Consider the following 13,486-nt stretch of genomic DNA (forward strand, 5'->3'; position numbering starts at 1 on the left):
AACTGCTGTATGGAAAGTGAATTTGCTCTGTAAATCTTCACCCAAATCACAATAAAAATAAATTAATTAATTAAATTTTTTTTTAAAAAAAGAATAACAATTAAAAAACGGTGTGCAGTAGAATGGAGGCTGTGGTGGTTTAGTGTTTGAATTCTCACCTTTTATGTGGGAGACCTGGGTTTGATTCCTGGTCAGTGTACCTCATTTGCAGGCACCACACATCTGTCAGTGGTGGATTGCATGTTGCTATGATGCTGAACACATTTCAGTGGAGCTTCCAGACTAAATGGACCAGGATGAAAGGCCTGGCAATATGTTTCTGAAAATCAGTTGGTGAAAACCCTGTGGCTCACAATGGTCCAGTCCACAACTGCTCATGAAATGGCACAAGGCAGGACCAAGCAGTGTTTTATTCTGGTGTACATGGGCTTGCCATGAGTCAAGGGCCAAGTCTAGCCGTTAACAACAACAACAGTAGAATATTCGTATATCTTCTCAGCATAAGATTTTTGCTCATCTTTGGGGAGGCTTTTGTCCTATGATAAATGGGGTGACTTGGGAGTTGCCATAACTGATTTGAGAAGACCCAACCATGACTCATAAGGAATTTTACACTTTGTTTTTCCCTGAAAACTGTCTTATTTCTGTCAGAGCCAAGAGAAAATTGTGATTGGATTTCTTCTCTGAGAATATCACATTTTGGTGTCTCATAGTCCCAAAGGCATTCTTACATTTGTTAAAATCTCTTCTCTTGGGGCTCTGGGCTTCATTTAAACCTTAGTAGGGAAAGCCTACTATGTTAGCTTCCAATTTCTCTAGAGTTCTGTATGTAAGACTGTTAAGAATATCATTTTTAGGAGAGCTTTCTTGTAGTTTTTTGCTTATCTGTCACAACTTGGTGAAGAAGCCTGCATTCACATAGTATATTTTTGTTCATTTGTTAAACATTTATGAAGCGTTGAATGTCTGTTGGTCATGTGCTGAGGTGTCATGGATATCATCCATTGTATCACCATCAAATGGGAAATCGTTTGTTTTAGTCATCCAAAAAATGTTTTTTCCTTTCCTATGTTTGTATTTTTTTCTTCTTCTTTTTAGCATTTCTGGCAAGGAGTCCATTATCGCTGGGCCTTTTTCATGGCCTGTGGTCCAAGTCTAGACAAAATTGCAGAACTGGTGGATGCGGGAAAGGTACGTGCAACCCTTTGTATTGCTAGAGCACCTTAATGCTCGGCTGTCTGCCCACAACCCTAGTCAATGGGAGCTCTTCAGAGGTAGGCTTGCCCAGTCTATATGCTGCCTTACGTGGCCAAATTTAAGTGCTTTATTTTAGGTTCTATCTCCAAGGGAATTATAGCCACAGACTGCTACATAGGAAAAAGAGCTTATACCATCTGGTCAACCCTCCTTGGTTTATAGATGAGAGGCAGGCCCAGAGATCTTAGATGTTGTCCCAAAGACACTTGGTTAGACAGTGGTAGAGATGGGATCAATGGCTTGGCTGCTATTATGTTGGTAATGGTCTTGCTATTATTTTGGTAATAGTCTTAGAAAGAAGGAAGTTTCCATCACAAAGGAGATCTCTGCATTCAAAGATGGGAATACTCTTGTGAGGTTACAGTAGCTTCTGGAGCTCCTGTACTCAGAAGATGAGGCTGCTCTGGAGGTGAGCAAGATTTCCAGATGAGCAAGGGGGAATAAGCCTGTGAAATCTAAATCCCACAGAGTTAGGACCAGAGTCAGTTCCCCAGGTCTCCTGATTCCAGACTAGTGTGATAAAGTTGAATACATGGTATATTGGAGAGCGTCAGTGGCCAGGACATGGGTGAGGATAAGGATTTGGGTGCAGTCAGCTGGTTGATACTCTGTGACTACTCGTATCTGACCTGCAGTGGACTGTGTGGGGAAGAGATGGTTGCTTACAGCCTGTGCATCCCTTTTTGGGTGTCCAAAGACTTTTCAGGGCCGCCGGGGATTGAACAACTCATCAGCTACCTCCTGTTCATTTATGTTCTTACATGGTCTTAACTGCCCTGACACATTTCCCCTCTGGAGGGATAAACTAGAGGCAAACTCATATTTTGTCACTGATATTTCTAATCTTATTGAAAGATTATTTGGAATTATAGGGCATGGGAACTTATGTATCTTAAAGGGTGCTTGAGGTCATCCTACCTGGTTCTCATTTTACAGATGAGAAAATTGGCTCAAAGAGAAAGGGACATGCTCAAGTTGCAGCACTGGGACCGGATCACACCTCCTGACCCCAGTCCTGGGCCTTTCCCTTTCCGCCGTTCCGCTGCATTCCTGGTGCTTAGGCTGATTTAGGGACCTAAGCTTACGTTGTCTTCTTCTTGTCATTTTATAGTGGGCAGGGAAAGGGGTGGCAGCAGCGCCATTGTGACCGCTGCACGATCCATGCTGAGATGGGCACCTGCCCCTTGCTGGTGCATTTCATCTTTCCATTTTAGTTTCTGAAAAGGATATTTTTAGGAACCACTGGCTTATTTTTGTGCGTTTAGTTCACTTTTTCCATCATAGCCAAGTAACTACATAATAAAAGATAGTCTGTTACTGTTTCCTAAATTTTTTTGTTCTGAGTTTGTGTGCCTTTTCTCAGACCTCCTGTAAGTGTTCTTGTGTCCTAGGCGGAAAAGGGCGAGGCCTTATTAGAAAAAAAATAAAAAACGTCACTGCCCTTTAGTCGATCCCAACTCATAGCAACCCCTTCTTGAGTTTCCGAGGTGGTATCTCTGCGGAAGTAGATTGCCCAGTCATCCTTCCAAGGAGTGGCTGGTGGGTCTTATTAATGACTGCATAAATAAATGCCTTTGTGTAGGGCTCATGCCACATCCCACAGGGAAGCTTATTTAATTTCTAGGAAGGAGTGAACTATCATCAAGTAATTTAGGCCATAGTTCTACATACATGCTTCCTGTGGTTAGAGCCCCAATTATTAGAGAGGTTTGTCCTCCAGAAATACACCAAATGATTATACTTGTCCCTGTATCTGCTCCAGGCTGTCCACATGCTTACCATTGCTCTTTATATTCAAAATATTGTGTGTGTCTCTTCCTACCTGGAAATTACTGTTTACCCAACAGAGCAGAAAGGGAGCTTATATATATCTACCTATTAATTTTCCAGATAACTGGCAAAATGTTAAAAGAGGACATGATAGTAATAAAGATGTCCTAAAGTGTCCTTGAAAAAGGATGATCCTCCCCTCTCCAAGGTTATTTGGACTCTAGAGTCACTTACGATAGTGAAGGGCTCTGGGTCTGTGGAAGCTGATACGTGAAACTGGATGCCACGATGAAGTCAGCTGGAGTGTCTTGTCAGGCCACTGTTTGCCTGCAGAGAAGGTCGTGTAGTCTTTGATGAGAGGTCATTGCTTGTTTACACTGGGAACACAACAGATCTTCTTTACATATTGTGTAGTACGTGTGGATTTGTTAAATTGGACAAGGACGTTTAAATTCTTCCAAGCTTCGCCTACATGTTTAATGAATCTGATCAGCTGGTCTCTGATAGGAGTTGCTGAAGAGAATTTTGACACTATAAAGCCCTGAACCAACGGAGCCAACTCTTTCAAAATACCTGTAATTCAAGTTTTTAGATACATCATACATTCCTAAGATTCAAAATCCCAAATATAAGAAAGGATCTATAGTGAAATCTTCCTTGGCTCTCTGACCTGTCACTAAGACTTCCTTGCCCTAGGCACCATTACCAGTTTCTTGGGTATTCCGAAGATGTTCCACGCACCAGGAGGGAAGAAAGTTATATGCGTGTATTTTCTTCCTTTCCTCCCTTTTCCTTCTTTATTCTCTCCCTTCATTTCTTCCCTCTTGCCCCCCCTTCTTCCCTCCTTACATTTTATCTTGGACTTGTTCCATATCAGGATATAAAAATCTTCCCTTTTTTTAAAAAAAAAAAACTTCATACTCCCATACCATGATCTATTGGGTTAAACACCTAATTGTGAATATATCCAATTCTCCTTCTAGAATTGCTGCATCAAAAGGTATATGAATTTATAAATCTTATTGTTGTTGTTGTTGTTGCTGTTATGTGCCATCAAGTCAGACCTGACTCATAGTGACCCCTCCTTGGGTTTCCAAGGCAGTATCACTACGGAAGTAGATTGCCCCATCTTCCTTCCGAGGAGTGGCTGGTGGGTTTGAACTGCCAGCCTTCTGGTTAGCAGGCAAGTGCCTTAGTTGATAACTTTGATAGAGTTTTAAATAGCCACCTCTTAGAAACCCTAGTTTGTGTATTTAGTGTCTGGAAGTCCTGTGGCTTACCTTCTAGTCCTTTTCTCTCTTTATTGACCTGTTATCTTCCCTTCTTGCCTAGTTTACTTCGTTAGAGACTTGTTTCTCGAATCTGACACTGCTCACTTGTGACTTAAACTATCTTAGTAAAAATGGAACCTGGATTAGTTAAGCATTTTTTTGTGGATTGTAAATTCTCCTTGTTAGCCCTTTGTGACCCAGTAATAATGGATAACCCACAGAGTTAATATCCATAATCACGAGTCCTTTCAGTTTGTCCACGGAGAGTGTCATGCTTTCACTTTCGTTGTCAACACCATGTGCCTTTGCTTACTCATTGTTGTGCTCAGTAAATATTTTTTGGAATTAAATTCTGTGGTCCCTCATATGCTCATCTTTAGCCCAAAAATGGAAAGAAACTGAGGTTTTTACAAGTATAAGGACCTTACAATTAATTTCTCCTAAATTCAGGATCTAGACTTAGTCGTTGCTTCCATGTGACATGTGCAATGATTTTATGATCACAATTTCAATCTGAATTTTAATGTAATTATATAGCATTTTCATTGTGTCTTACATCAGGGTTGGGAAACTGCTGCCACTGGGCAAGTCCAGCCTGAGGCGTGTTTTTGTAGGTCTTCTGAGCTTAGAAAGGCTTTTAGATTTTAAAAGGGTTATTAAAAATACAAAAAACAAAGAAGGACATAACCATGTGTGGCCCACATGCCTGTAATAATTATAGTCTGGCCCTTTACAGAAAATGTTTGCCGATCTTTATCTTAGAATAGTGGTTAAATGTTTTTAATCCATTCATGCTTAACCCCGGTTTATACAGTAGGAAAGGGGGGAGTTGCAAGGGACAGGGAATGCCAATGCGTCTGTCCCGTCTCCCCTACCACTCAAGCAAAGGTTCCTTCTCTTTCCCGGCAGCTGCTCTACGTAGCAAGGAACCTGGGCCCTCAGAGACCACTTTGAAAATAATTGTTTGGGGCAGTCTCAAAAAGAACAGTTTATAATTAGCACTTTGAGTGTAATGGGCTGCTACCGAAATTGTGTCTACAAACAGTTTATTGGCATTCACTCGTAAGCACAGTAAACATTTCCTGTTTTTATTCTGTTTAACTAAGTTTTTTTTTTTTTTTTTGGTAGGGGATGGGAGCCCATTGTTGTTGTTGTTAGGTGCCTTCAAGTCAGTTCCAACTCATAGCAGACCCCATACACAAGAGAATAAAATATTACCTGGGCCTGCACCATCCTCACAGTCAAAGCTCTGCTGCACCATCCTCACAGTCGTAGCTGTGTTCAAGCCCATTGTTGCAGCCACTGTGTTGATCCATCTCACTGATGGTCTTCCCCTTTTTCACTGACTTTCTGCTTTACCAAGCATGATGTCCTTTTCCAGGGACTGGTCCCTCCTGACAACATGTCTAAACAAGAGACGAAGTCACCATCCTTGCTTCTAAGGAGCATTCTGGCTGTACTTCCTCCAAGCCAAATTTGTTTGTTCTTCTGGCAGTCCATGATGTATTTAATATTCTTTGCCAACATCATAATGCAGATGCATCATATTGCATGCATATAATGGAAAATACTATAGCTTGGGTCAGGTTAGTCCATAGCAAACATCATATTCAGAGTGAGCAGAGTTCATTTATATTCTCGTAGAATATTAGAAACAGAAAAACCTAGCATTTATCTAATTTACTTTCCCCACTTCCCCACTTTTCCTCATACCCTGCTATTATGTCAATTTTTTTTTTTTTAAACAATCATAGTAGATGTTGTTAGGTCCTGTGGGGTCACTAATATGTCACATTTGAAGATACTGAGGGAGGCTCTGAGAGATAGATGGCTTGCTTAGGGTCACTCAGCTAAGCAGCGTCCATGTCACCCCAGGACCTTCCACCATCCCTTGCTAGTTTTCTTTAAGATTGTGGAGGTGATAATTAAGTAATAAATTCACTCCACAGCTTTCATTGTTTCTGCTTACTTAAATAAAAGAGTCATCCATGATGCAGGCTGGATATCTTGTATCTGTTTGTGAAAGAGCTAAAACTGAAACACTTGACATAACTCAAATGGCTGACACTTAGGCCCCTGCTTCAGTTTTTTAGAGTATGTGACCCATGACCATGCTCTTGACCAAGATAACTTGTTCTGCAGCATTCTGAGGTGGCCCACCCAGATTGTTTCAGGAACCAGCTCTGCAAGCTGTGGCTAAAGGTTAAGTACCCCAGCCAATAAAAATTCTTGATAAAAATATCTTACAGAGCATGTTGAATATCATCCAATCAAGTATACCCCCGTACTTTTCCCCACCCTGTACAATTCTGATAAAAGATGCCATCTTCATGATCACTGTTAGGTTTTAGCCTATCATGATGTGAATATCTTTGGGGGCCATTATTCTGCTTACCACAATGCATAAAATATCTCAAAAGCATATGCAAAGAACTTGGAATATTGGTTGCCTCTGAGGAGAGGAACTGGGTGGCTGGGGATCAGATATGGAAAGGAAGTTTTTCTTTTTAGCCTTTTGTCTTTGTGAATATGCTTATTTGTGCACAAATATATATTCTCCATGCAATTATTAAAGTCTACAATGCTGTGTGCTTAAAGTTTACAGGTCTCTTGGAGACCCTGGCCTTGGCTGAATAATGATGTAGATCTGTCAATTTATCATTTCTTTGTCTTAGCCAGGATTAGTATAATTCCTGGGTAACTTATTGAATTCAATTCAGAACACATTTACTGAGGGCCCACTGGCCTTTTTTCACCCAGTAGGAGGTAGAGATGCACTGGCCACACTGAGATGCCTTCTAAGCAGTGATGTCCAATAGAACTTTCTGCAGTGATAGAAGTATTCTGTCTGCACTGTCCAGTATGGTAGCCAATAGCTCCATGCTGATATTGAGCACTTGAAATGTGGCTAGTGTGATTGAGGGACTGAATTTTTAATTTTATTTACTTTTGAGTAATTTAAATTTTAAATAGCCACACGTAGCTAGCGGCTACCATATTGCACAGTACAGCTTTAGGGGAAAATGTAAGGGATTCTGAGGCAAATGACCTCTCTTGGGATGGCCAGGTCCTAATGTCCAGGTACATTCCAAAACTTTATGCTCTTTATTTACAACTGGATTTTTTTTCTATAGAAAAAATGGAGTGATAAGGAGTTGAATTTTAGGAACCACTGTTGCTGTAAGGTGCTGTCAAGTTGGCTCTGATTCATAACCAGCCAAAACCAAACTCACTGCCATTGAGTCAGATCCAACTCATAGCGACCCCTCCTTGGGTTTCTGAGGTGCTTTTACTGTGGAAGTAGATTGCCCAACCTTCCTTCTGAGGAGTAGCTGGTGGGTTTGAACCACCAGCCTTCTGGTTAGCAGTCAAATGCTTTAAGCACTACACCACCAGAGCTCCTGTGATAAGGAGTTGGATTCTAGGAACCACTGTTGTTGGCAGGTGCTGTCAAGTTGACTCTGACTCATAGCAACCCCATATACAACAGAATGAAACACTGCCAGGTCCTGTGCTATCCTTATAATCCTTGCTATGCTTGAGTACATTGTCACAGCCACTGTGTCAGTCCATCTTGTTGAAGGTCTTCCATTTCTTCACTGACCCTCTCCTCTACCACACATGATATCCTTCTTCAGGGACTGGTCCCTTCTGACAGCATGACCAAAGTATGTGAGACACAGTCTGGCCATTCTCGCTTCTAAGAAGCATTATGGCTGTATTTCTCCCAAGCAGATTTGTTTGTTCTTCTGGCACTCCATGGTATTTCCAGTATTCTTTGCCAGCACCACAATTTAAATGTATCCATTCTTCTTCTTCCGTCTTCCTTATTATCTAGCTTTCACATGCATATAAGGCGATTGAAATGACCATGGCTTGGGTCAGGTGCACCTTAGTCTTCAAAGTGACATCTTTGTTCTTTAACACTTTAAAGAGGTCTTTTGCAGCAGATTGGCCCAATGCAATATGACATCTGATTTCTTGAATGCTGCTTCCATGGGCATTGATTGTGGATCCAAGTAAGACGAAATCCCTGACAAGTTCAATCTTTTCTCCACTTACTGTGATGTTGTTTATTGGTTTAATTGTAAAGATGTTTGTTTTCTTTATGTTGAGATTTAATCCGTACTGAAGCTATAGTCCTTGATCTTCATCAGTAAGTGCTTCAAGTCATCTTCACTTTCAGCAAGCAAGGTTGTGTCATCTGCATATCACAGGTTATTAATGACTCTTCCTTCAATCCTGTGGCTACATTCTTCTTATAGTCCAGCTTCTCAGATTATTTGCTCAACACACAGATTGAATAAGTATAGTGAAAAGGAATCTTGATGCACATCTTTTCTGATTTTAAACCTTGTTCTGTTCAAAGAGAACATAGACCTCTTGGTCTATGTTCCTCATGAGAACGTTAAGTGCTTTGGAATTCCTGTTCTTTGCAGTGTTATCCATAATTTGTTATGATCCACACAGTCAAATGCCTTTGCAAGGTCAGGAAAACATCTTTCTGGTAGTCATTGCTTTCAGCCAAGATCTATCTGACATCAGCAATGATATCCCTTGTTCCACATGCTCTTCTAGGAACTACTGTTGTTATGTGCCATCAAGTCGGACCCAACTCAGAGCGACCCCTCCTTGGGTTTCCAAGGCAGTATCACTATGGAAGTAGATTGCCCAACCTTCTAGAAGAGGATTATTTGCTGTGATGTGGCACGTATCTCATGAATCTCAAAGCTTTGATGCCACTGAAGTTTTCAGGTGTTATAAAGTTGTTTCTGTAGGAATATATACTGAGTTTCCTCTCTTCTGGCTGGAAGAGGTGTCTTTTTTCAGGGAGATCTAGGGACAAATCCTGGATGCTTTCCAAACTAGGCTTATTTATTCCCTTCAAACGCACTCCATCCTCCCAACCTCCCTAACCCCCTTTCTTATCTCTTTCACCTCCTAGTTCATGGAAAGACTATCAGAGGCAGATAGTACCCAGATCCTCGGGTCTGGCTTTGTCCAGTTTTGTTTAAGGAGGTTAAGGCACAATCAGGAGAAGTTTGTCTTGCATGTGGGTCTAAGACTGAATTGAGGGCTGCTGCTGTGGGTATCTCCTAGTCAGCTATGAGCCCCGTGTCCACATAGCGGGAAGTGTGGTGTTGACCCCTACTTTTATAGCAGGCTCCCTGTGCCAGGTAGACTATCACAGTGTCATCACATAAATGCTCCCTTCACTCTGAGTAACCTTTTCCTCCCCTCTGTGGATTTTAATCCTCATCCCTTATCCCTTTGTCCTGAGCAAACAAGCACTCTAGGCCTCGTGTGAGGCTATACGTGGACACTGTCTCATCATTCACTTAATCTCCATTTGTTGTCACATAGTCAGCCAACATTGGCATTTGCCTGCTTGTTAATCAAAAGCCCTTTTCCCCCCCATTGTCACTTATGGGAAGAGCTAAATGACTCATTCTGCTACCGTCAGCCCTCTCGGGTTATGCACCACAATAGGATTGACCAGCCAGATTAAAGTGTTTAGTAACCAAGTTGCCTGGGTCATCAATTCCGGTCCTGGGTCTCTGTCAGAGTGTTTGAGTTAATGTAGCCAGATGAGCTTAGGTAGTTCATTCTGGAGTTGAGCAGTTGGATTCAGGGTAACACCATTGCTGTGTTGCTTTTATTACTAGTGTCACATGCTCCGTGACGAGTTGATGTTGTTGTCTCCTTCTTGATGTTTTATGTACCTGCTCTGGAATAGTGCCTACTGGAAGGCAGACAGGTGGTCTTTGTGGAATGAATGAATATGTGTCTGATATCAGTCAGGGACCTTAGGAACAAATGCAAAAGGCTGTAGCAATTCCCACCCACTTAAAGGTGCATGAAAGTCACCTGGGAAGCTTATTTAAAAAGTATTGTCTCTGCCCCAGCTCTGGAGAGTCTGATTTTGCAGTTTAAAAGGGGGCCTAAGGTAACCAACCAAACCTACGGCCACTGAGTTGATTCTGACTCATAGTGACCCTATAGGACAGGGTAGAAATGCCTCCATAGGGTTCCCAAGGCTGTAAATCTTTGGGGAAGTAGATTGCCTCATCTTCTTCAGAAAAGGAGCCTAGCACTGTGCATTTTAAGCAACCCCTCAGGGGTTCCGTTTCAGGTAACTAGCATACAGAAGGGAATGTATGTAAGGCTTAAGGCCTTTAAGGAGAGCAGAGTTCAGAAGGTTTCATGCGGGAAACAACTCTGTAGGCATTCCGTTCTTTTACTGGAGGAGGCTGGCAGCTTAGGTCAGTTGATAGGGGCTGAGGTGCTGAGGAAGATTCTGAGGTTCTGCTCAGCTTGGGGGAAGGGCCATGATTATTAATTAGTGTTTGTTAATCAGTGATTAGTGTATCTGTTTCTTAATCCTTGGGTGCAGATGGGAGTGGTCGCACATGGGCCAGGCCAGCTGTCATCTCGGTGGCTTAGAGACCTCAGCTGGCAGAGATGACCACAAGGAAAGCAGGCTAAGATGCAGACGGCGATAAATGATCATCACTGGCTGCTTTCCCTTCCTTTGAAGGTTTTTGGAGTTGGTGGAAGTGTCAGCCTAGTGCATGGTACACAGAGCACAGTGGTGAGGGCACAGACTCTGGCGCCGGGTTGAATCCCACCTCACCAGCCAGCAGTTTTGTGACACTGGGCAGCTTAACTCTCTGTGCCTTAGTTTCTTCTCTGTAAAATGAAAATAATTAACTACCTATTTATAAGGAAGTTATAGGGATTAAATGAGGTGAAATATATAAAGCCTTAGCACATAGTGAGGACAGTCTTACTAGCTTTTATTTGGAGCTTATTGTGGTTTGTCGGTAAAAAAGTATTTTCAGCTCTTTAGAGAAGGCTCTTCTGGTGCCTGGCTGTGAAATTGACACAAAGGAGGGTGCACCACATACAGAACATCACCATAAGAACACAGGGCTGTATTTACTTATGCATTCGTTCCTCTTGTAAAAGAAAAGGGATCATAAAATGTACGAGTTGGTTTATGCCTTCTGACAGCTTATCCATGCCAGTTGAGCTGAAATACCAAATGTATAAATACTGATTTTTGTTTGAAGCTTTGAAAAAGGAGAGTTCAGTGGATTTTTGCAAGGGGAGAGAAGCTGCTCACTGGGTCCTAATTTCAGAGGGAGGCTACTGAGTGAATAGTTGTGTGTGCCAGCGAGTCAATTCTGACTCATACCAACCCTATAGGACAGAATAGAATTGCCCCATAGGATTCCCAAGCCTTTAAATCTTCACAGAAGCAGACTGCCACATCTTCCTCCCACTGAGCGGCTGGTGGGTTTGAACCGTCAACCCTTTGGTTAACAGATAAGCACTTAACCGCTGTGCCACCAGTGCTCCTTGCTGGCAATATTAATGGCATAGTAAAATGAACCAGCAGCACTCACGATGAGGAGCCGGCTGGAATGACTTTCCTGTCAAGCCTAACAAGCTGCTTTGCTGCTTAAAAAAGCCTCCCTGGACAGTGCCAGCCTAGGGCAGGTTATCCTGAAGCTCAGAAAGCCATGTGAGACCCGTGCTTGCCAACTCACAGGTGTTCACCTGAGTGATATTTATTAAGCTCCTGTCTGCATGCAGGATAAGGCAGCGTTCCATTCCATTGTGCATGGGGTTGCCATGAGTTGGGAGCCTATTTGAAGGCTAGTGTTGTGCAGCATGTTGAGGGGTGGATACGAAAGAGATGGCCTATACTTTAAGCTATGGTTAAGAAGATGTGCCAAACACTTACCAGATTAAAAAAAAAAAAAAAAAATCTATCCTTAATCTGTCCACCACCTGTGAGGGGGCCATAGAGCTACCTACCTCAAGGACCTTAGGATGCCCCCTTTAGTCTTTATCGTACACAACAGGGTGGGTGGCTAAGACATATAATCAGTTATAAGTGTAGTATATGATAAGGACCACATGGGCCTGATAGCAGTTCATAGGCAGAAATATTGCAGTGTTCTTGGAATAAGAAACATACTGCAGTGTTGGAGGAGTGAGGAAAAGTAGTGTGAGACCTGGGCTAAGAGCATGGAACAGTGTTTGGAGGAGAGATTTCTGGGCTGCAAAAGCATGTTGAGAGAGAGACAAGTAGCCCATTTTGATGAAGCATAGAGTCCACAGGAGGGCTGAGGCCAGGATGATGGTGGCCTTTCAACGCCAGGTGCGGTGGGAGGTATGGAAGGGTGGGTTTGGTTTTTTGGTGAGTAGGAGAATGACAAGACCAGCACAGAGCAGAAGGAAAATTGAGCCTTGGTAGAGTTGGGCTGCATTAGAGAGAGGAGAGGAGAAAGGAGGGAAAAGGAAGGGAGAGGAATGGAGGGAGAAGAGTGTGTGTGGGGGGGACAGGAGTGAGTGCAGCAGTGAGCCCCTGGCCTAGGTGCACTGGAAATAGAACCAAGACCAGCCTGGAGAGACATTTTGAAGAAACTAATTCCAGAAGTTATTTGCCTGGAAAGATGGATGTTTTCTTACCCAACAGTCAACCTCTTCTTGTGTTTTACAGATTCGGCCAGTTATTGAGCAAACCTTTCCTTTTTCTAAAGTTCCAGAAGCCTTCCTGAAGGTAGAAGGAGGACATGCACGTGGAAAGACTGTCATTAATGTAGTTTAAATAAACGCTCAGTTTAGTGACTGCTGGCTTTTATTCTGTGTCTACCTGTGGGCCCGAACTTTTTTCTAGCCATCTCTTTTCAAATATTTTTCCAGATTTAGACCATAAATGCTGTAAGTCGAAAACTAAAAACATGATGATGTTGTTTTGCCAGAAATTTTCTCTCTTCTGATCAGAGAGATGGATCCTCTAGCTGCACCTCACCATCTGCCGTCACCCCGCCCCAGCAAAGTGGTTTTGGTGTAATCTCTGCCCGCCACATCCACGTACTCACAGATGTTGAGAGGGCCTCTGTGCCAAGCATGAGGGTACACAAGTATATAGGCGTGATGTGAAAATAGCCGCACTGCAGTGCTCGTCGGGCTTGTTGCTGAGAGTTGTGTACAGTTTTTATTACACTGCTCTTTTTACACCAGCTTTTCAACTTGCTATGGCATATTCTAATAGCTCATACTCTATTTTGTTACCTTAATGTTTGTTGTTGTTAAGTGCCGTCGAGTCGTTTCCGACTCATAGCGACCCCATGCACAGCAGAACGAAACACTGCCCGATCCTGCGCCAGCCCCAC

General features: G+C 42.6%; 1 protein-coding gene across 1 annotated transcript in view; it reads left to right on the forward strand.

Moving 5' to 3' along the window:
* Positions 1–12,918, forward strand: part of RTN4IP1 (reticulon 4 interacting protein 1) — a 66,106-nt gene extending 53,188 nt beyond the window's left edge. Inside the window, exons 8-9 of the mRNA XM_007940838.2 lie at positions 1,099–1,191; positions 12,811–12,918. Of these exons, the coding sequence (XP_007939029.1) occupies positions 1,099–1,191; positions 12,811–12,918 (201 nt within the window). The remainder of the gene's footprint in view (positions 1–1,098; positions 1,192–12,810) is intronic.
* The last annotated feature ends 568 nt before the right edge of the window (positions 12,919–13,486 follow it).

The sequence above is a fragment of the Orycteropus afer genome, unplaced genomic scaffold (genome assembly GCF_000298275.1).
Source record: "Orycteropus afer afer isolate SDZICR_OR568_19922 unplaced genomic scaffold, OryAfe1.0 scaffold00072, whole genome shotgun sequence".
Taxonomy (NCBI): domain Eukaryota; kingdom Metazoa; phylum Chordata; class Mammalia; order Tubulidentata; family Orycteropodidae; genus Orycteropus; species Orycteropus afer.